The sequence below is a fragment of the Kryptolebias marmoratus genome, linkage group LG2, assembly GCF_001649575.2.
Source record: "Kryptolebias marmoratus isolate JLee-2015 linkage group LG2, ASM164957v2, whole genome shotgun sequence".
NCBI classification, from domain to species: domain Eukaryota; kingdom Metazoa; phylum Chordata; class Actinopteri; order Cyprinodontiformes; family Rivulidae; genus Kryptolebias; species Kryptolebias marmoratus.
The window spans coordinates 17,664,786-17,687,683 of NC_051431.1; the positions used below are offsets into that span (position 1 = coordinate 17,664,786).

The following is a 22,898-nucleotide window of genomic DNA, read 5'->3' on the forward strand; positions in this document are numbered from 1 at the left end:
ATATAAAACAGAAAAGCATCAGCATGTAGAAAAAAAGCTAGTATTGCTGGAGCAGTCATAAGAAAGAAGCATGATAAACATTAAATGATTTAATTACTGACTGATGATGTATTTAGTTATCATGATTGTGTTACTGCTGTAATGAATATATGATGATAAATCCAGCTCCAGCACTCATTAAAAGGTAAAAAATGTTTTTACCTTTTTCTTGGCATGGTATTTTAGAAACTGATTGATGTGCTTTTTGATCAGCATGACGTTTTCGAGTTTCTGTCCTTTCATGTTTCTCTTTTCCTCTTCACAGATCCAGAAAGTGGTGATGCAGAAGAGAGCCTGGTCGAAGCTGGGCAGAAACACTGTGTCAGACTTACATCTCACAGGGGACAGTTGGCCCATCATCAGAGCCAAGAGGAGACTGACATAAAAAGAGAAGGCCTTCCAAGTTTGAGTCTCAATACCAAGGAATCAGCTGGTTACTATGCCACCAATCTAACTGAGTCGGTATTACAAGATGCCTTCATACGACTTTCTCAAGATGAAACTTCCTTTGTGTCTGAGGCAGCTATCAGTGTGTCCCACTCTCATTGTCCTTCCAGGGTCAAAGGGTCTTCGCAGCAGCGCACCTGCTCTTTCGAACTACCCAAAATTGTCATAGTTCAGAGCCCAGATAGTTCAGATGGGGCTGCAGAATGGCCAGAGACACAAGTGTCTCATGTGGATGATCACAATATCTCTGCCAGTGAAATGCCAGAGAATGAGACCCAGGCTCAGACACCTCACCACAATGGAGGACACAGACATGTAGAGATGGCTTTGGCCTGCGCTGCCAGTATTATTGGCACCATTACGACCCCACAACTGACTGAAAAACTCACCCATGATTCTGTTTCAGTAGAGGACTCAGAGGAGAAGCAGGAAGAGACAAAGAAACAAAGTGACTACTCTGTCTCCTCAGCTATGTGTGGCATGGCTCAAGTTGCTGGAGCGGTAGCAGCTGTGGAGCTAGCAGAGGAGTCAGCAGAAGGTGACAATTCTGAAACAGATACCACTGAGGTCTACACAGCATCCCATGGTCTTATGTCTGCTGCCAAGGCTTCAGCAGCCTTCCCGCTCCACTGCAGTGTGGCAGAGGGTACAAGCGTGGAATCATTTCGAGCTAACATAGCTGAGGTCCTGCACAGAGAGGCGGCCGAGGTGCTGACCCAACCACAAGGCTACAAGAGTGTTGCACATTTGCTGGAGACCACACATAACAAAATAGTGGATGGTATTACTTGCCCAAAAACATGTTGCATGGATGAAAGTGAGGTGGATGATCTAATAAATGAAGTGGCAGACAGCTTATTCAAGCATGCTTTGGAAAAGGCAAAAAAGAAAAAAGAACTAGAAGGTGCTGGAAAAGACGCTCCAAGCCTTCAGGTTTTTCTGCAGGATAGTGTAAACAATTTGCTGTTTGACATCCTTTGCCTGACACAGAAAAAAATCAGTTGTATCTCCACATGTGACAAAGGGTCAGATGAAACACAGGAGGGTGATACTTGTGTTAACAAGTCTGCCTCTGCAAAAGGAAGCAAAGATCCATTGGGTCAGGTGATGTGCTTGGTCAGCAATAGTCATCCCACTAATACTGAGAACCTGAGTGGCATGTTGCCCTCCACAGATAAGTTTTCCATGCTTCCTGGACTGAAGCAGAAACACATCCTTGAGGAAGGAGATTTTAGAGCATCTTCCTCTACAGCACACTTCAAAGAACAACAGCAGACATGCAGACAAAGTCAGTCTAAAACAAAAGACCTTGCCGATCAGCAGCAAACTAGTGTTTCCAACAGAGAACCTTTAAGTGAAATTGCAGTTCACACCGCAGAAAGAAGAGGACGACTAGTGACAGGCAGTGACAGCAGACAGACCTCTCTCACACCTCAGGCCTCCCTCAACTCCTGCAGTTCTCTGCTCTCATTAAAAGTGGACTCTGATTCTAGGACACCTATCACTTGTTATGCTGATGATTTAGCTGCTACAGTAGTGTCTATGGCCACAGAACTGGCAGCCATCTGTCTTGAAAACTCCACTGGGAAACAGCCCTGGTTTTGTGCTCTAAATGGGAACTCTCCAGAAGGTCCAGAGGCCTACTTGATGCCAACTTGTCGCACCGTTCTGAGAAGGAAAGAAGGTCAAAACATCAATTCAGCTTCAAGGAAACACCGAGCACCACGTCTCAGCGAGATTAAAAAGAAAACAGAGGAGCAACCAGAACTAATGGAGCGGCTGGTTAACCGGGTAGTGGATGAGTCTGTTAATCTAGATGAACCACAGGACCCATTTGCCCTTTTTGCCTCAGAAGTCACAGCCAGGATCCTGAACTGTCCTGAACTCAATGTGGTAGATACCTCCAAGACAAGCCAGCAGCGCAGCAGGCTGCAGTGTGAGAAGTGGAGCCGTGGAAAGGCATCTAGTTATGAGAGCATTCCTGAAGAAGATGCAGATCCCTCAGGCACGTCCAACACCTTAGGCCCCGGCAGTCGGTTAGGTCAGAACTTGAGCCGTGGTAGCTCAATCTCTAAGCAGTCCAGCTGCGAAAGCATCACAGATGAATTCTCCCGGTTCATGGTGAACCAGATGGAGACCGAGGGCAGAGGCTTTGACCTTCTCCTGGACTATTACGCAGGAAAGAATGCTAGCAGCATCCTGGCTGCAGCTGTGCAACAGGCTGCAACGAAGAAAAATGGTCACCTTAACGTAAGGACCTCATCCTGCCTTTCTAAGCAGTCCAGCACAGAAAGCATCACAGAGGAGTTCTACCGGTTTATGCTCCGAGATATGGATAAGGAGAACAAAGAATATGGCATTGCCAAGACTAAAGAATGGAGCAATAGTCTCTTCCCTCCTTCTCCTAGAACACCATTCTGTATACGACAGTCATCTGTCCCAGACCGGCGCTCCTCAGACTCACGACTGACTGTCAACTCACCTATAAAAGCCAACTCTTTTGATGGGTTTGCCCGTAATGTGTATGGAGACACTCTGAACATCTACCCCACCAGCTCAGTATCAGCTGCAGGACTGTGTAAGTCTGACTCCTGCCTCTATCAAAGGGGTAAGACTGACCAGATAACCGATATGCTAATCCACGAGACCTGGTCAAGTTCCATCGAGTCTTTAATGAGAAAAAACAAGATCATTGCTGATACAGAGGACAGTATTGAGTCAGAGGCTTCAGGAGACTCCCAGCCACATGTGCAGCAATTTGCTAATCGGCTGGCAGCTGACATTGTAGATATTGGCAAGTCTGCACTTGGAGGACAACAAGATGTAACTGGCACAATTGCTGGGTCCCGGCCATATATGCCTGTCGGTGAAAGAAGAAGGGGGTTCAAACAGTCTCATCTAAGTTGTAGTCGAAGTAAATCCAGCCAGGAGCAAGCTGGTTCTGGAGTAGGGTCCGGGGCTGGTGACACCAATATTCCCTGCACAAGGGGGCCCAGAGATGTGCCACTGATCCACATTGAGGGAGACCAAAAGGTCGAAAAGACTCTTTCATTTCCTGAAAGAACTGAAGGAGGACCTAAGGATACATCTGTAGACACTAAACGTATGGAGAGAGCTAATGCAAATAGCAGGTACTACATTGCTCACAGCTCTGCATAAGAGTCAGAACTATCTTTAAAGAAAAAAGGTTTTTACAGTCCAGCGGCAGAATCGTCAAACTCTTGACAATAAAGTGGAGAATAAGCTGTCAAATAAGAGTGAACAAAATACTTAAAGTATAATATAGTTACTCTTTAAAAATAAACAACAAAGTTGTACAGAAAAAAAAATTAAAAACAAGATCTAGAGCACCCTAAAGCTATTGTTACCCTTTGATCAAAGCACAAAAAAGATCTATCAACTGAGAAAAAGGATCTTTTTTAGCAGTGTGTGAGGTTTGACAAACCTTTGACTAGGCTGTGACTCATGCCAAATGGGTGATGTACCATGTGCAAGGAGCTTTAATGTTTTCATCTGTGATCCAGTTGAGCTTCCCTTAATCAGTACAAGCTCCACTCACCCATGACAACCACAAAAAAAAAGCAACAAACAAAAAAATAAACATTATTTACACAAAGGTATTTATAATACATGGAGCTAAGAAGGATAAGTGTATTTTCAGTCTTGTGTTTAAATCAAACTTGACTGACATTTTAACAAAACAAAAACTAAACAAGTGGGCAGTATTTACTTTAATTTTAACAGCAAATTCTCTTGAGCAATTTTCCACAAAGGCAAAAGGCTCGTTTTGAGGCAATTAGAGTAAAACAAAGACTGGGATGATAGTATGCAATCAGTTGAAACTGCCAAAAATGTTTAAGTGGTGTTGTTAATGTGCAAACCCAGTTTATATATTGATTGTAAATGTACAACTGAACCCCAAATTGTTCCTACCAAAAAAGTAATTTACAACTTTCTAGTTGTAGGATGTGATTCGAAGTCTTAAAGCCACTGTGTTAGAGATGATTATGACAAGCTACGTATAATGAGTTGGAATTAATTTTAGTTTTAAAGTTATTAATGCTATTATTCTGTTATATGTACATCACAGCAATGATCAAGAACAGACAAAAAAAAATTGGTGTTAGGATGGATCAAATCAAATTTTGATAAGGTCCACATAAACCCTTAGGCCAGCGTTTGTTTAGAAAAAATTTTGTGTGTCCTCTAAAAGAACAACTGAAAACCAGGAGGAGACATACAAAAGGCTTGTTAGAAAGGGTCATTTTGTACATAGAAAAAAAATATTAAATTAATACAATTTTTACAAATGTCCCATTATTTTCACTTATCCTTTGACTCCAGAGGAAACTTATAGGTTGAAAAAAAAGGCATTTAAAAAACTAATTTATCTCCAGTACAGTACAGTAAGCATAGAGTAATATCCAGGTGTAATCTCATGTATTTTAATAAAGACTACATCCTCAAAATAAGCCATGTTAAACTGTAAATGAAAGGAGAGGCTGTCAGTCTCACAGGCCTCCTGAGAGTCACAGGACATGCTTCTTTCCGCTTCACAAAACATGTAATCCTTGAAACAAGTGGAGTGCAACTGTTTGTCCCCTGCGTGTGGAGCCCAATCATTCGCCTGTTCAATTAAACCTGATTTCCCTCTTGAATTGTTGAGGATGGCAGCCCTCAAACATCTAATTATGACTTAATTTAATAAGTTTTCAGAATAATAAAAAAAATCCCATTTGTTCCCATGTGAAATACAGTTTGCTGATGCATGGAAGATAATAAAATGAATTAGCTTTCTGTTTACATGGTGCTCAGTTATTTCAATTTCCACAGGCTTTTGATTTTGAAAATGTTAATGTGTATCATATTAAATAGCATAAATGGTCTCAATGCTGATTTCAATAATACAAAATTAGCTTAAACAAAATGAATGCTTAAACAATGAGTGTAGAGATAAAAACAAACAAAAAAATTGTGGTTAGCAGACATTGTGCACAACCAGTTGCTGGTCACTCCCACCATCTTGCGGTTTGCTCTCCCCCCCAGCAGTGAGAGGGACAGGCCAGCTGTGGTGGTGGCTGCAGTAGTGAAGAGGGACAAGCGTTCAATGAGTGCTAGCAGTGAAGAGAGCATGGGGAGCTGGTCTCATGTAACCCCTGAAGATGACCCCCACGAGGAGACCAGTAGTTTTATCCAGCTGAGTGAGGGGTCAGTAACCATCGCTCCTCGATGCTGCTCCAAATGCCGCTGCTCCCACCCTCACCCCACGCTCATTGGCCCATTGCTACTGACAGTTGTGTTCTCCTGTGCCGAATCCAGTTGACTTCCTCCCTCCTCACCGGCTAAAGCAGTGCTTAGTGAAAAAGTCATACGAGGGCTTGACTCTGCCTGCTCTCTAGACTACTTCTTGTATTAGGTTGCAGTTGTACACAGCTGTGATGATTAATGCTAAATGTTCAGTGTGGAACAGTCACTGTAGCATTCTCTTATTCATCAGATTAGCATTTAAAGATGTTTCAAGTTGAAAGTAGAGGTCCTGCTTTGCCTTTATAACAAGTACTGTGCCTCGATAGTGGCCCAAATATTAGCTGTATGCTTATATGTATTTACTGCTACAGCTGTTGTTGACATATGGCCTTGTCCACACGGAAACAATTTTTTCCAAAATAATATATTTTATATGTCATATCAAAAAATTTCTTGTAAATGCAGCGCTGTTTCCAGAAATGTCTTCATCCACACGGAATCACAAAAAATAACGCAAAACGTTGCATGCCAGGCCTCTTTGTGAGAATGTACTGTCGGTCCAAAAATACACACACACAAAAAAAAAAAACAGGAAACAAGGTGTGGAGCATGTGCATAAAGCTCAAACGCTGAGTGTGAAATGTAAACACAAGAAGAAGAAGAAGAGGATTCCCTTGGGCCATAGGTTAAACTAGAGATGGGGCTATGACATTGTTTTTAAAAAGTTGCATTTTAGCTGTCTAAATAAACGCAAGGGTGGCGTTTTGAGAATTTTTCACTCTGGAACTTGTTATCATTTGGGGGCTCCTAAAATGCTGTTTCCATGTGGACAAAAGCCTGAAACGATTAAAAAAACAATTTGCATATTCCAGTGTGAACAGCCTTATAGTTTATCAGAAAAGGAATAAAATTGATAGTTTCTTGTGTTCAGTGTAGCAGTGATATTAGGTTGATATCAGCACTCATAACAACTGTTGTTCCTTGCAAGCTCTCCATATATCTGCTTACTATAAAGCCTGTATCTCACTTGGCTGCAAACTGTTGGTGACAAATTGCGAGTAGCATCCAAAAGGGAGTTTCCAAAACGTCTCGAAGCGTCTCATTGTCTCAGTGTCTCATTTTCCTTACATGAGTCCAAGGGCCTCTGTATCATGTCACTGGAATTTTGAACATGTTCAAGAAATACAATACAAATTTGGGAGGGTTTGGCAACTTATGACACCAAAATGTGACTGATTGGAGCCAAAAAAGAGAATAAATTGCAATCAAATTGAGACACTTTGATTGATAAATTGATTAAAAAAAAAAATTAAAATTTTGTAGGAATGTTGCATGAATGTTACAGTTTATGTGCTGTTATGTACGTACACAAACATGTCGTAACTACCAATTCATTGGGTATTCCAAGTCAAAATTTTTGTATTTTCTCGTAACTTTGTGACTTTAATCATCAACAGTCTCAGCCCAATAAGATACAGGCTTAAAAGCCACCTCATCCCTAATCCATGTAGTAACACAAAGGCAGCACTGCCTGTCCACCCTACCCACCTAAACTAAATCTCCTCATCATCATAATCAGAAGCTTATTTTGTTCAAAAAGTCACCAGCCGTCCCAGCTTAAAGCGTCCACTTCAGCTACAGCCGCTCTTTTACATGTTGATCACCGGCTATTAACAACATGACATGCATCGTTGTCTACAATTCTTGCCTTCATTAAAAGTTGCTTTCAACCAACGGCATGACAATAATTCTCCTTTTTGCTTCCTGCAGGAACGGTACCAGCAGCACCTCCAGCCTGGGTCTGGTTGACCTGGAGGCCTTTTCAGATGCTCCTACTCAGAGCACAGTAATCAGGTATATTCCACTTTCGCCTGTGCTCAAATAGTTTTTGGGTTGACATGATAATTTATGCCTTTAACAAAGGTTGCAGAGAGTATGCTGCTTTTTCTTGTGTTCTCACTCTGGTGGATGGACATCTCTGTCATTAAGTAATGCTGTTTTGTCATATGCAAATTTCTCTTAAGTTTGCAGCATTTATCCTGTTTAATTCTGTATATTTTACCCCAAAAGACCATGCTCTGAAATGGTTAAATAAAAAGAAGAATGCAATATTCTTGGATCAATAAAACAACATGTAAGGTGTTAATTGTTGTTTTAATGTTGTGTTTTAAGGCATCAGAAACTGACAAGTTTTCACCTTTTAGTCTTTCTGTTAGGCTAATGGACTTTACCCACTGCTGCACATTTCCTGTCTCAGACGTATTCTTGGTTTTTCAATATTTACCTCCTTGCAGCGAGGCGACAGAGAAAGGCCAGCAGGCAGAAGGCACGTTCAGTGCTTTTGGTAAGTGTGATCAAAGATTCTTATGTCTGAGTTTTATCTCATGAACTCCCCACCACCCAACCTTATTGTACAAAATTTGTCCAAGAATTTGTTTTTACTCCAGTGTAATTTGGGGGGAAACGGGTGTGACCTATTAAAATTTTCTAATAGAACATGCACCCAAAGGAGACTTAATCTTGCAATTGAATTCATGTCATACTGGTAAAATATAGATATGTAAGCAGGAATAACAGTTGTCCAAAAAGGTTTTTAAGACTTCTTTCTGTTAATTATAATCTTTCAATCTACAACAAAAGATTGGTCCTGTCTGCAACTAGCTAAAAAAGATAGTAGTTTAAGACAATATGTTATAAAATGCCTTGTTGCTTTGCATGCCAAAATTTTAAACTAAAATTCTGCACGATCTAAAAGCAACAAATTATGTGTTGTGGACGAGTTTCAGCAACTCCCTCACCAAATTTTAACTTGACATCTGTAACAATTACGGCCTTTTTAAAGTTTGCTATGCTTGATTAGCTGTGGCAACTATTTTGAATCAGGTTCCAAAAGGTAATAAGCTGTAGATGGACATTCATTTTTTACTTTGAGAGCTTGATTAAAATCTGGACACCAGAACATGACATATTTTGCTAACAGACAAACAGAGGAACTCAAACACAGACATGGGCAGTTACATGACCGCGCATCTTTCATGGCGGCGGCTCAGGCAATAATAAACATCATTTGTCATACAGTCTATCTCACCAGCAACATGCTATTTGTGTATGCTGTTCTGTGTAATTGTTCCACTTTAAACCAGGTCCACTTCAATTCATGCCACTCTCATGCAATTTGCAAATGAACCCCTCTCTTTTTGTTTTTCTCGGACTGTTGCCATTTCCCCACTTCCATCCCTATATAAGGATTAATTCTCATATTAATCCGCTTTCTGTGCTGTCCTGTTATTATTATTATTATTATTAACAGTATGACACATTGGTAAGCACACGCTTGTATACACCTTAATTTTTAATCAATCTATAAATTCCAACTGTTCAAAATGAGCCACTGGTGCGTAAGTGTTTCGCAATTAAGGCCATATTTGTTTAATGACTTCCATTTTATCCCAAAGCGATCCTAATACCGGGACAAATGTGTTTCATGAAACTCATGCATGCTCTGTAATTAAATGCAAAAATGTTCTGTTTGAAGTTCCATCAACAGAACAGAATCAATTGTCTCTCAGTGCAGTCGACCAGTACTTTGATGGTTAACAGAGTAGTAGAAGCGGTTTTATCCAAGGATGAGCTCTAACACAGTACATCTCCTTCCCTTTGATCTTTCAGAGAGCACTCCAGGAGCTACAGCGGGCGGCGGCGGCAGCAACCTCAGGCAGCTTTTAGTGGTAAACTGTGACCTGGAGCAGGAGTGTGTGGACTACGAGCTCAGAGTGGCCCTGCAGTGGATCGCTGCCTCTGAGCTGGGACTTCCTGCTCTCTATTTCAGGAAGTCCAAAGAGAAGAAGGTCGCAAAGGTAAAAACAGCTGTCAGTGTGCCATAAAACATAGCAGTTCGCCTAATGTCATACTGATTTTTGGTTACAATAAAACATAAGGTCATTACATTTGGACTAGAATAAAGTAGTCATAGGAGTAGTTCAGAGCTTTCAAAGTGGGATTCTGTGAAAATTATCATATCCATGAGTAAATATTATCTTGAACAACTTAAGTTAGGAGAAATAAAGTTTAATGATGACTTGACGGGCAAGCTAATGGCTAATCCAAGTGGGGCTAAGACCAAATTGGACTGTTGCAGACATAAATCAACTCAAATATCACACATCTTATAGTGGTTCGTGCAAATGCTACAGTGCCATGCAAATGCTAAATTTACATACCATCAGTTTTACATTCTATGGTTATTTACATAGAACTCTATGGTTATTTGACAGTGCAAATAGCAGCAGCGAGCTGTAGAACGTCTGGTGCAGCCCTTCCTGCAGGAATATTATACAGAATGACTGTAATGCAAGATTAATAATAATTTAAAGGTTTATAAAATAGTGTTTGCTTGAACTGCCATGAAAGTTTAAAGATTAGCTGCTTTAAGACAGCAGCAATCCACTTGGGTCTAAGCCTTGTTGGGACTACACATTAGGTTCTCTCTTAAAACTAAACCATTTTTTTCTTCCAGAATGAGGTATTTCAAAGAGCTTTCTATAAAAAAGTAAGACCATAATGGCTCATAACCTTTCTACGGAACTCCTCTTTAAATGATCTGAGCTGTCCATTTTTAGAGTTAGTATTTTTTATCCCCTCGTACAAATGTTTGATGTGTTTCCTCTCAGTTCCAAAGGGTGGTACACCTGATGGCTCAGAAGGCGTGGCGGATCGCGGACCTGTTCGGCGCCGTGGTCCAGTTCTGTAAGCTACACGAGGACGAGGAAGAGGTGGGGCGGTCCCTCCAGGCCAGCCTGTTCGACTGGCTTCTGGAAACGGCTTAGAGACAGGTTAACCGTCCTCTCGACTGCAAACGGAAACCCACCTGCTCACTCATCACGGCACATTCGCAGTCCGTCCTTAAATGTCTGCCCGATACGGTCTCGCCACACCAAGTGTCTCTTACTGCAAGCTGAAAACACAGCTTAGTCCGTAAACCCGAGAAATTTCTACATCTCGCCTTTGGTTTGCAGCTTTGAGTCAAAGAGTCTCCCTTTAACGAGAGCATGTTCGTCGTTTTCAGATTCCTCTCTCTTGTGAGCAACACACAAACGCTACAGAACAAACACAAGCTATTGAAAGACTATCGTTGCAAAATTATGCATTTATTCATTCCAAATGAACACATAGGAAGCAAACGACCAACAAAGCCAGGTTAAATGTTGCTCACAAGTCACATGCTAAACTGTTCAAATGACAGTCTTGAAAAAAAGCTTTCTTTCCACTTAGATTCTGCATATTTGCTTTAAGCAAAACATCCATGTCCTTGTTTTCCTCACCGGCCAATGTATCACCTCTGTTGTGACTATTTTGCGATTCATTTCTAAGTAAATATGTGATTTTCTTACCGTTTCTTGAGAAGTGATTATTTTGGATAGCTGTCCTGTAAATACTGTAGATTTGGAACTGTTGCACCTTGGAGTAGTGGACTGCTCTCTTTAGCTTTTAACTCTGTCCAAAAGACAACGTCAGGTTTGTATTGTTGAATTTGTATGTGGATTTAGTCTGTCTTTTTTCTCTACTTAGTGATAAACTAGTGTTACATCAGCGTCGAGGGGGGGAGGGGGGGGACAAGCACACATTTCAGCTATGAACTCTGTCACAGTAGAACTGAATGTATTTATCTTTTGACATCAATAAATTTCTGTGATGTAAAGAGTGAGCAGTCTGGGTCATGTGTAACACTCCGCACAAGGATCATCAGATTTTTAGCCGCAGGCGGACATGTCTGTCCAGCAGGCGCGTTTACCGCCAGTGATCCTGTTATAAACCTGGAACAGTTCCTTGTTTTTTTTCTTCTTTTTTTTATTTGCAGAGCAAGGTTGGAATCATACTGACTCCCCCTCCCCCACCCCCCAAAGTATAAAGAAGTGTGAGAACAGAAGATGTGATATATATTTTTATCTTATCTTCAAATAACAATGCCTAATTAAAAGAAAAACAAGCGACAAGACCTGAAGTATCAGCAGTCAGAATTAAGGAAACGAGAAACAAAAATATTTACTGTACTGTTAATAGATTGTGTTAATATAAAACGTACAACTTGTTTCTATTCTAAGATTTTACACAACAGAAATAATAAAAAGATAAAAAGAAAAACACATATGTGCTCCTTTAAAATGATGTAAATACAACTTCAGATGAGCAAAAGTAGATGACATAAAACATATAGACAAAACAATATGTGTAAAAACTCACTGTACCAACATGTTTCAGTAGTTTCTTGAACTACCTTTAGAAGCAATCATTGCAAATATTCTGCTTGACCTCCTCAGTTTCTCACGTTGTTGCCATATTTTGTCCAAGCTTCAGATTGACTCACGTTTGTCTGTGTAATACTTTGATGCGCAGAAGAGGTTTGTGCTTTGACGCAATGACTTTAAGGTATCCAAGTCCTGCAGCTGCGAAACAAACTCCAGTCATCACCCCTCTAATGACATTTCTAAAGATAATATGCTGTATTTGTTTTGTTTTTTTGTGAAAATGGTGTGCACTGTGATCAGACATTTCCACTTTGGTATTGTTCGTCCAAAAGGACATTTTTCCAAAAGTCCTGTGGTTTGTTCAGAATTTATCTCACAAACCCAAGTCATGCCGCCATGTTCTTTCTCGAAAAAGGCTTTTTTCTGGCTGTTCATCACAAACAGGCTGCACTTGTTCAGTCTTTTTTTGTTGCTGCTGTAATGTCGTGAACTTTAATATTCAGCTTGCTTCACACTCCACAGTTAGAGATGCAGCTCAGTTTGTCCAAATTATCTGAGCCTTAGAAGGTCTGACCTTCGGGTGAACTTGCTGGACTGTACACTTATGAGATCTTGAGTGTTTTCCACTTGTGAATATTTTTTTCTCTCTGAATGATGAACTTTGAAATGTTCGAAAATGGCCTTCTAAGCCTCTCCTATGTACTATTTTTGTTATCATTTCCTAATCTGATCTAAAAACTGTAAGAGCATTATCTTCTTTTTGTTTTGGTAATTTATACAGATCAGAAATTGGCATTTAACTGTAGTTGTTGGAAAACTATACAACTGAGAATTAGATTGTGGTGCAAACTGGGCCAAACTTTTATTTAAATAAGTTTTATTTTGCAAATTAAATTTAACCATATTTTAACGGTGACTTGTTTTCAAAAAGGTGGTGGTTCTGATTTGCACACCGGTGAGCTCAACATTTATACCCCTAACTTACCACAATAAAAGAATCTGAAGACAAGTCGTTTTCTTTTTTTTCTTCTTATTTTTGGTTGGTCATCCACAGGTGATTTTTGTTTCCATGTCTCTGCGCGCCCAAGCCTCTGATGGATCAAGGAAAGGGTCAGTACCAGACCCGACACGTGTTATCTTTGCTGCCTGCAGAGGAGCACAAACAGGAACAGGTGGTTGCACAGAGGGACGCAGCTGCATGCTTCTCATCCAATGCTTGCAATTAAGCACTTGTGACATCTGGCACGGAGAGATTTTATTTACACCTCAAGGGTGGTGTTTTAACTGTGGAGGGACGTCGGATTAAAATGTGGCTGTCAGAGGTGGTGTCTCGTCGGGTACCTGTGATAATGGTGTCACCCTCGTAGTTGAAGACGCAGGAGAAGATCTCGTCAGTGTGGCCCTCCAGGACTTGGAGACAGGCTCCGGAGTGAATGTCCCACAGGCGTGCCGTCTTGTCTGTGCTGGCAGTCAGCACCCTGCTGCCCTGGGGGCTGAAGCAGATCTATGGAGAGACATTGCCAAAAGAGTTAGCCTAAGAGGTAGATGAGCACAACATGACCAATGGAGTTTTGAATTAGAAGGTTTGGTAGAAATGTAAGCATTTTTGGTGTTTAAGAATCATAAAGTAATTTGTGGTACATTTAATGATAGTACCTCACTGTGTTGCAACTGTTTGAGACTAGTTAGAGAAAGAAAAATGCAAATTTTTCTTGGAATCACACTGAACACCATGTTTGCACAAATTTGAACCAAAGTTTGTCAGGAGTTCTCATACTTACTGACAGGAAATACAGCTTGAGAACTCAAAAGTTACAGAAACTGAACTGACAAAGATCTGAGAAGTTCCAGACGTCCACAACAACTGTGTGACAATTTTGAAAGAAAAAAATTTTGAACATATTCAAAATTCATGAAACCTGAGCACGAGGCTCTGCAACTCCCACAAGGAAATTCAGACCCCTGGGGAATGTTTTAAGACATTTTGGAAACTTCCTCATGAATGTGTTAGCAATTTGCCACCAACAGTCACAGCCCAGTAAGATACTGGCTTTACTGGAGTCGATACAAACATCATTTAAAAAAACTAACTGTACTAAAACTCAGGTTTATTAATCCCCAGTATCCTAACAGTAAGAGAAGGAATGACTCAATGAGATGGGCTCTAGATGGCCTTTTACTGTCAACTATGTTTTTATTAAATTTTTTCTTTATCAAACTCTAAATTAAGCATGAAAGATAAGGCAGAAATTAAATTTGAAACATACGTGAGAAGCAGCTGGAAAAAAAAAAGCTAAAGACTGGAGAAAGGAGAAGGAAAATGGAGGCTCTAACAAATGCCAGACAGGAGAGAATGTGGACTTCTGTGGACACAAAAAAATGGGTACAAATAAGGATATATATAAACAGCATCAGCTTAACTGCATGTTAAGTTAGAAAGCTTGTCCCGGAAGATGTTTGAATGCTCTCATCTTTACCGTCACATCTACGTTTAAACCCCACGGCACATTTTTATGAAAAGTCTGGAGTTCTGTCAAAAAGGACACTTACTTTTGCCTGCCACGTGCTCTACACAGAGAGAAACAGTCATAAACCTATGTTTCTAATTTATGTTCTCATTGTGTGAGTGTCCATCATGTGGTCGCTGTCTTGTATTTATAATCTTATCCTTACATGATCAGATCACGTGCTCAAACTGTGGTCGGGCCAAGATTTATTTATTGTTTTATTTTATGTACAGGGGTGTGTAAAACTGCACTTCACTCACACATCTGGATCCTTCCTCTTCACCACTTTCAGCATGTTGTTACTGTGAGCAATGAATTTCACTGCAGAGGGAATTTTCCCATTAGGATGTCATTTTGGCCTGGCTCAAGTGCAGAGGAGGGGGGAAAAAAAGCTAATGGTGCATCGAAGATGAGAAGGATTCCCTTCACAGGCAGCTGTGTTTCAAAATGAAACATTTTGTGACTTCCTGGCATGAGTTGCTTACACTAAAAGCCACACAGAGACACGCTATCCCGTCTTTAGAATCGGTCTATTTTAATAGTCCGTCATTTCTATTTCCTAAATAACAGAAAGATTATTAAGGTTATTGGGTTAAAAAAGAGAGGCTGAGACATAATGAAATCAGCAGCAAAGGCATGCAGAAATGAAACAGAATGCACAAATCTGTGAAAATTGTAAAAATGTATGAGGAGTGGGGGAAGTGTCCTGTTAGGAAGAGATTAGTGTCATAATCCTCTGGAATCATCCTCCATCCAGGCTATTTTTTACTGGCTGTCTGTGTTTCAGTAAACACATCCAGAAAGAACCCCTCTGAGCCACGTTCATGAATAACAAATGGGAAAATCACTTCTGTTAAAGAGCAGGGTCAATACTGGGCCAGACAAATGCAAATAATGCAAAACATGCCAGTTTGACTTCGCAAATCCATGTAATACAAGGTTAAGTTTTTTTTATATATATATATATATTTTCAGGCTGTGGGATTCATGTTATAAAATGGTGTAACACTGAGCTACTCTCTCCACTTCAGCAGTGCTATTATTATAATCATTGGGATTAAATACCAAATTCGTATTAGTGATAGACAGATATTTGAGCCTAGCATTGGTATAGGTTAATATTTTATACACATTTGGTTTTCAAAAAGGAAAGAAAAATTAGGACAGAAAAATTCTTTTCATACACACAAATTATGTTTTGCATGTGGAAAGTTATGATAAAATTTTCCTATCCATTTGAATCAATAAATATTGACTTATTCAAAGGAAGTGTGATAAAAGACTGAAATGCTTTTGATAACCTGATCTATAAATTGCTGTTTTTTACTATTTCACGAGGCCAAATCGAACACTGGATCTTTAATATCATATTGGTGTCAGCATCAACCGCTAATAAGCATTTGGAATATTTTATTTGTAGTTTGAATGTGATTTTGTTTGTCAAAGTTGGTAGTTGGTTCAAATTTTTTGAAGAGGCATCCATATTTTACGTGCAGCAGAAAGTACTGAGAGTTTTCAGTTTTGTCAAGCAGAAATTCTCTCAGGGAAGACAGGTTAAAGGCTAGTCAGAGCGGCGCCAGATTCCTGCCGTCTTAGAACGACTCCAATCTCAAAACTTTCACAGCAGTTGAAGCAAACACTACTTTATAAACTTTTACACGATTACTCCTGCATTAGACAGTGATTTACAGAGAAATCTATGGTCATTTACTCTGAGTCCATTAACAGCAAGAGCTCATGTGAAACTTGTGTTGCAAAACAGAAAGTGTTGAGCACAACTGGGCAAAGTAACTATCTGATGAAATAAATAAATAAATGAAATAACATTTGGTTGAAGACTGGATTTTATCAGGTTTAGAGGTGGTGGAGGATTTGGATCCAGAATGCAGACCAACACAAGGAGCTCAAAAGGAAAACTAATTTCATAAAAAGAACAAAAGAAAAAGCTGACGTGGCAGCCGAAACTGATAACAAAACCTCACTAACAGTAGAGACCACAAGGAGTGCCGCACAAGGAGACCAAGATAACGCATTACTACAATAATGAAACAAGTGAGTGAAGCTGAGGAGGTTATATGGACTGAGGCTGATGAGGAAGTGGACACAGGCGACTGATTACTAACTAGGAACAGGTGCAGATGAGTGAGGCAGGCTGACATGGAAAACTTCTGACTGAGGGAGATTGAGTGATGGCACAGGGAGCAAAACGACACAACATCACATGGAGTACAAGAAATAAAACTGAAACACGACTGAAAACAATAAACCTAAATCCAAACATATTTGTTTGAAAACAACACCAATCCAGTTTGGTTTTGGCCTCACTTGGCCATCAGCTCGTCTTCCCTGAGAGAATTTCTGCTCGATATTCCAAACTGATTATTCTGTAAGTGACTTCTGCTGCACACTGTCATTATGTGTTGCTATATTTTGAATTTCCCTTTGGGATCAATAAAGTATTTACAGTATATCTACCTACCTATGTCTCAGGATAACAACTCTATAGAATACCAATTCAAAAAATTCAAAACTAATCCTTTATGGCAACAGACTGTCAGGTCTGTTTGCTCTTAATTGTGTTGCTACAGACAGAAAATTGGTTTATTTTTGTTCAACTTAACATTTTAAACTTAATCATAAACTTAAAGTCATTGTTAGATTGCTGTTAAAACTGAGACAGGAATAAATTTGAAAAAATATAGCAAAAGAACACTTTTTATACTTTGATATTAATAACTTTAAAGTTGACTGCAGAATGGAGTAAATTTAACTCAAACAGGTTGAGACTCAAATGTGACTTTGCAATAGATATTCTGGATTTGTGGACATACCTTGGAAATTTCTCCATTGTGGCCCTTCAGCGTGACGAGACACTGATGTGTGGTGGCACTGAAGACTCGAGCTGTACCTGAAAGAGACGAGGACTAATTAATCTTTTAGTGGACGTACTTTACATTGGAGCTTTTCACATTAAAAACCAACAAGAAAACAAACTCGAACATCTGTAAAATCTAAAAACTGGACATTTTATAACAAACCTTAATAGTAATAAAAGTAGACATGTTTTTCACTACCGCTGCAACTTGAAGAAAAAAAAAAGTTCTAACGTGACGTTCTCACCATCAGCAGAAGCGGTAGCAATGAGCTGACCGCTTAAATCGAAACACACGTCCAACACCTCCTCTGTGTGTCCAACCAGGGTGGCTACACACTTCCCACTGACAGCCTCCCACAACTGCAAACAAGTACAAGTCAGCCTTTTTTACTTTCTTTGTGGAGTCTATTATAAACAGCCATAAACATGCCTCAAAAATAATATTAATTTTTAAAAAATTACACAAAAATAGCAAAACTCAAACAAGACAAGAAATAAAACAGGGACATTCAACTTTTTTTTGTATGTCTTTATAACCAATAAATAACCTTGTTTCACAACACATGTAGATGCTAATGAAATGTAGAAATGCCCGATGATTTATAACCAATTAAAAACTACAAATATTATATAAACAGCAAAAGTTAAAATGTAATTTACAGCTTTTTTTGTATCCACTTGAAATATGATGCAGTAGAAGGCACCAACTACTATATTTATTGTTTTTTTTTTATTTCCAATTGTTTCTTTTTTTTAAAACAATTTAGAAAAAGGTTTGATTTCTGTTTTATGTACATTTTACATAGCATCTTTTATTATTCTGGAAAACACGTTTCAGCAAAAAGAAAAAAAAAAAGAAAAACTAAAAAATCTACACACTGTCACACAAGAGTTACATAAGCACAACAAGTAAAATATACATATAAACATACAAGAGTCTTAAAATATACACTCGCGTGTCGCTGCTTGCTGTCTGAGACGGCTTTATTTTAGCTGCCCCACCACCCCACAGAGCGGTGCAGTGAAGTGGATGATTTATACTTGTGAGTATGAGTCATCTTGGCATAATTGATGAACTCGATTTGATTTTTTTTTTCCTTGAGATGACAGAAACCTTACAGACAGGAGGGGGTGAGAGAAAAAAGGAGGTATACTGTGTGGCATGAGCTTTTTTAAAAAAAAAAAACCTTCAGAGTTTATTTTCCAATTCGTTTCAAACTTTAAGTTAATGAATATTAATGGTCTTCTGCTTTAGTGGGCTACAAATATTATTCCATCTTGAGCATTGAGATTATAGACTAAACTAATAAATAAATGAATATATTATGTAGTCAGTAAGCAGGTTTCCATGTCGCAGGACTGATGATGGTCTTACCTTACAGGTTTTGTCCATGGAACCTGAAACAATCAGGGAGCAATCCCAGTTAAACTGAACATTACTTATTTCTCCCACGTGACCAATCAGAGTGTGCACACGACTGGGATAAAAAGAGAAGAAAGCAGCATTTAGTGACTTCATCTAGACTCCATAGGTCGTATGTTTGGTGTCGAGTACACTGTAAGTGCTGGGTCATGAGCAATGAATGCAAACACTGCAGTAATGATAATAAAATGTGTGACCTCTTGGAAGCAACATCCCATATAGCAACCGTGTGGTCAAAGGAACCAGTGACAAGCTGATTGCCGACCGTGTTGAAGCACAACGAGAGCACCTCTGCCGTGTGACCCTGGAAGAAATAAAAGAAAAGAGCATCGCTTTTCACCGAGTCATCTTTATTTTCCCCGTTTGTTTGTTTTTCCTGCTTCTGTCTTCGATGAGCACAGACTGAAAGCAAACACTAAAAAGGCACAGTCAAGACAAAAAAAATAAGCCTAATAATATTAACAAAGCTCCAGCACCGAGCCTAGGTGACGTTAGAAGCTAAAAGAACAGACAGAGTTGTTCCTTACTGAGACAGAGCCAGCAAACTAATCATATTATAGCTGCGTGAAACTTAAAAAAGACTCACTTTTGCCCAAAGGGTGACTTACTAGTTTAATAACAATAACTTTTATAAGCCACAATACCAGGGAAAGGCAAGACAATCAATAGGAGATGAAAAACAATCGCTAAAGAAATAACTCACAGTCAGGGTGGCCACTTCCTGCCCACTCTCTACATCCCACAGCTTGGCCGTGGTGTCCATGCTGCCTGTCGCCACCAGCGTACTCTGGGGGTTGAACGCCAGGCACACCTACACAACACAAAGCGCTCTTTTACATTTTTCCTGCGACGCATTTTTTTTCTAGAAAGCTGAACGTGTATTTTATTATTATCTACACTTTTGATGTGGAACTCAAGCAGAAGCATTTATTCTCTGCATTTTGAAATACTTTGTTTGCTTTGTGGTCGAATACAGCACAGTGTGTGAAAATGTATCTGAACACCTAGAGGTATTGATGTGGGGTTTTTTTTTTTAAGCTGGTATGTATGAATATAAAACCTTTTCTAAAGTGCTTCTTACTCTTATTGAGACGGCCTAAAGTGTGTCACTTAGAAAAAATACATACCAAACGCCACTTTTTATTTATTTCTCTACAGCTTCTCTACTCCATCCAATTTTAACAAGTTTGAATGTTCCTCTTCTAACTAAAGATCTGAAAACTGCATCAACCGGACCAAAATTTTATCCATTTGCATGCCTTGGTTGATGCCTATAATTCATTTTAAAGCAGTTCATCTCATACTAACGGCCGATGCTGATAAGAATGCAGATAATGTTGGTCGTTCAAGAAGAACAGCTGTCTAAAAACTAAACAGGAATTGAAAAAGTTATAAAATAGGCGACCATACGTACGATTTCTGCCGTGTGTCCCCAGTACGTATGAAAACATTTGCCCGTCTCTGCACACCACAGTCTGCACGTCTTATCAAAAGACCCTGTGGCAATCTTGTCTCTAAGTGAAATGACAAGAAATAAAAAGGGGAAAAAAAATGTACATTTTTGGAATGTTAAATACAGCAGAAGAATTATAGTGATGTGCTACAAAGTGCTACTCATTACCCATAAGGGTTGTTGAATGCAACTGCATATACAACATTTCTGTGGCCCTCTAGGGTGCACAGCTCTGTGCCGGAGGCAGTGTCCCAAACTCTACACGTCCTGTCGTAACTCCCAGTTAGAAACCTGGAGGATGACAGAGAGAAAAAAAACAGCAACATGTTTTTGTAAGATTCAGTACTTCCAGCAGTAGAAGCAGCTAGGAACCACCACATCATGATAAGACTTCCACCGTGTTTTACTGAAGGTGGGGTTTTCTGTGATCTAAACTGCTCTTTATATGCCAGAGATTGAGGATTACCCATGAATGTGTATTTTAAACTAGATTTCGGTTGGTGGGGGTTTTGTGTGTGTGGCTTTCATTCAATAGCAGAGACCACTGACTTCATGTATAAATATTTATTTGGTTTAGTGTGAAACAGGCTGAAACCACTACTTTACATAAATGTAGGTCAGCTTTTAGCTCTTTAGTTATCAGTTGTGATGATTTTTAGGCAAGACATGGTAATATTTGCTCTGGGGCTTTGGAATTTGTTTCTATTCTTCCATATTGACCCTTTCTGTCACCTCTCGTGTTTTGAAAGAGGAAAAGGAAACAGAACACCTTTATTGTGAAAAAAGAAAATCTAAATAGATTGATTATCATGCATTACAGTGACACTGAGCTCACATTTCAGGGTTGTCAAAAACTTCTAACCGGCAGCAGAGTAAAAGACAAACTCACCTTGATCCAGATTTGTCAAAGGCAACATTTGTCAGAGGCAGAATGTGTGCCTTCAGCTCCTGAGGAAAGAAATAAAAGACTCAAAAATAAAAATCTTTCGAGGCAATATTGACATCATTCATCTTGAATAATGACCTATGTAACTTTGATATGTACAATTAATAGGAGTGAATGTATAATAAGACCTTTCCCTTCTGGCCTACAAGTGGTCAAACAATGACTCTCCCTTATTCAAAGAAACTGATAAACTCCCCTCAAAACACACAGAATAACAGTGATACTGTGTTCTTATTTAGTTATTATGAAATTAACACACTTTAAAGACTGAGTAACTTAACCACTGCTGCCCTCTAGTGACTGTTTGGTAACTAACATCAGAACTGAAATTGGTGCAATTTCACATATGTTAATAACACATATTCAGGATCTGATATATAGCTGCAATTAGCTGATGCTGACAAAAATCATCTTAAAATCATTTTAGCCACCTAAGTGATGTAATAAACAGTGTCAGAAGAGAATAAATTCACCATTATTTATGGTTTATTGGATTTTACAACTTCCCAACATATCCTGGACGCAGCGCTAGAACATGAGAAACAAAACTTTTTTTTACTGCTTTAATGTGCATGTCACGCTGTTGGATGTTGAGTCCAACCTTGCAGAAGCAGAACCTGTGGTGGTCCTGCTGACCCTGTTTCTCTTGGAGTCGAAGGACCAGTTCCTTGACCTGCTCAGACCGGGACTCTGTGATCAGAGGCTCCGCCTGACGGATTTCTGACACCAAGTCATCTGGATTTGTTCTGCAACGTGGAAATAAAAAAAAGGCACATGCTCCTTCAAGTGTTTCCAAACATCAGATGCCGATCTTCTAAAAACTGAAATGAAAGGTAATGCTGAAAAGCTAAGCCTTTCAGTAGCCAAAAAAATATATTGCATCAAAAAGGCCTAGGTATTATCAAGCAAATAAAGGTTTTATGTTTCAACTAACTAATTCAAGTTGGGTGAGTACTTATTACTAGTATCCCAAAGTCACAGGAGTTCACGCACTCTGGAGTCAAATCCAGAAGGTCGATTGATTTGGTCCTCAAGTAGCCTCCCTTCTCATACTCCAGGATTATACCTGATAGAGAATAAAACATTAAAAACATGTCAACTTAACCATTTCAACCTAAATTACTCCTGGAGTTTTAAAGACAGATAATAGCATATCACGTAAATGGACATGCCACCTTCAGTTATCTCACTGTACTTAACCCCAATTATGTGGTGTAAAACAGGCTAAAAGTCAACTTAACTAAACCAAAAGTTTAGCTGTGGAACCAGCTAGCTAAAGTGGGGATAACATGTTTGGTAATTACAAGTCAACGTCAAAGTTGATAACATTCGCTACACAGTAGGAATTTGCTGAGGTTTGAGGGTCATAACGTTAAGGCCGGAATAAACTGCATGATTTGTGTTACCTGGTGGGTAATATCGAAGAAGAAACCGCTTGAGCCTCATGTTCTGCCGGAGCGACAAGCTTTCAACAAACGGTTGCCATGGCGACCGAAGAGCGGTCGCTTGCGTAAACGCATGCGCACTGCCGAAGACGACAAAAGGACGAAGCTAAGCTATTCATCAGCTGCAGGAGTGGCAGCAGCTAATAATTTTCGAGACTTATCATCAAGGGGTGCGCGTGAAGTCCAGAAGCGCCAGCCTCCTCGTTCGCAACAGAAATACACTTAGGAATTTAAAGAAAAAAAAAAGGGGGGAAAATTGAAAAAAAAAAAA

General features: G+C 39.5%; 2 protein-coding genes across 6 annotated transcripts in view; one reads left to right on the plus strand and one right to left on the minus strand.

Annotated features, from left to right (window-relative positions):
* The window catches only part of LOC108240492 (SPHK1 interactor, AKAP domain containing), a 128,219-nt gene extending 116,889 nt beyond the window's left edge, over window positions 1-11,330 (plus strand). For 2 of the 5 annotated variants that reach the window (XM_037973139.1, XM_037973157.1), the window contains 6 exons: window positions 305-3,617; window positions 5,533-5,694; window positions 7,504-7,587; window positions 7,938-8,077; window positions 9,403-9,590; window positions 10,404-11,330. In XM_037973139.1, the coding sequence (XP_037829067.1) occupies window positions 305-3,617; window positions 5,533-5,694; window positions 7,504-7,587; window positions 7,938-8,077; window positions 9,403-9,590; window positions 10,404-10,559 (4,043 nt within the window). In that variant the 3' untranslated portion in view covers window positions 10,560-11,330. The remainder of the gene's footprint in view (window positions 1-304; window positions 3,618-5,532; window positions 5,695-7,503; window positions 7,588-7,937; window positions 8,078-9,402; window positions 9,591-10,403) is intronic. The other 3 variants (XM_017424019.3, XM_037973144.1, XM_017424022.3) reach the window with 3 other exon arrangements.
* Window positions 11,331-12,253: 923 nt separating this feature from the next.
* daw1 (dynein assembly factor with WDR repeat domains 1) lies at window positions 12,254-22,689 on the minus strand. The gene is made up of 13 exons (XM_017423956.2): window positions 22,589-22,689; window positions 22,176-22,248; window positions 21,784-21,928; window positions 21,126-21,184; window positions 20,405-20,527; window positions 20,198-20,297; window positions 19,487-19,594; window positions 18,981-19,087; window positions 18,736-18,838; window positions 17,606-17,720; window positions 17,317-17,393; window positions 13,320-13,482; window positions 12,254-13,124 (listed from the first exon to the last, which is right to left on the minus strand). The coding sequence occupies exons 1-13, from the start codon at window positions 22,626-22,628 to the stop codon at window positions 13,090-13,092; spliced, it is 1,248 nt and encodes a 415-aa protein (XP_017279445.1). The 5' UTR covers window positions 22,629-22,689; the 3' UTR covers window positions 12,254-13,089.
* Between the last annotated feature and the right edge of the window lie 209 nt (window positions 22,690-22,898).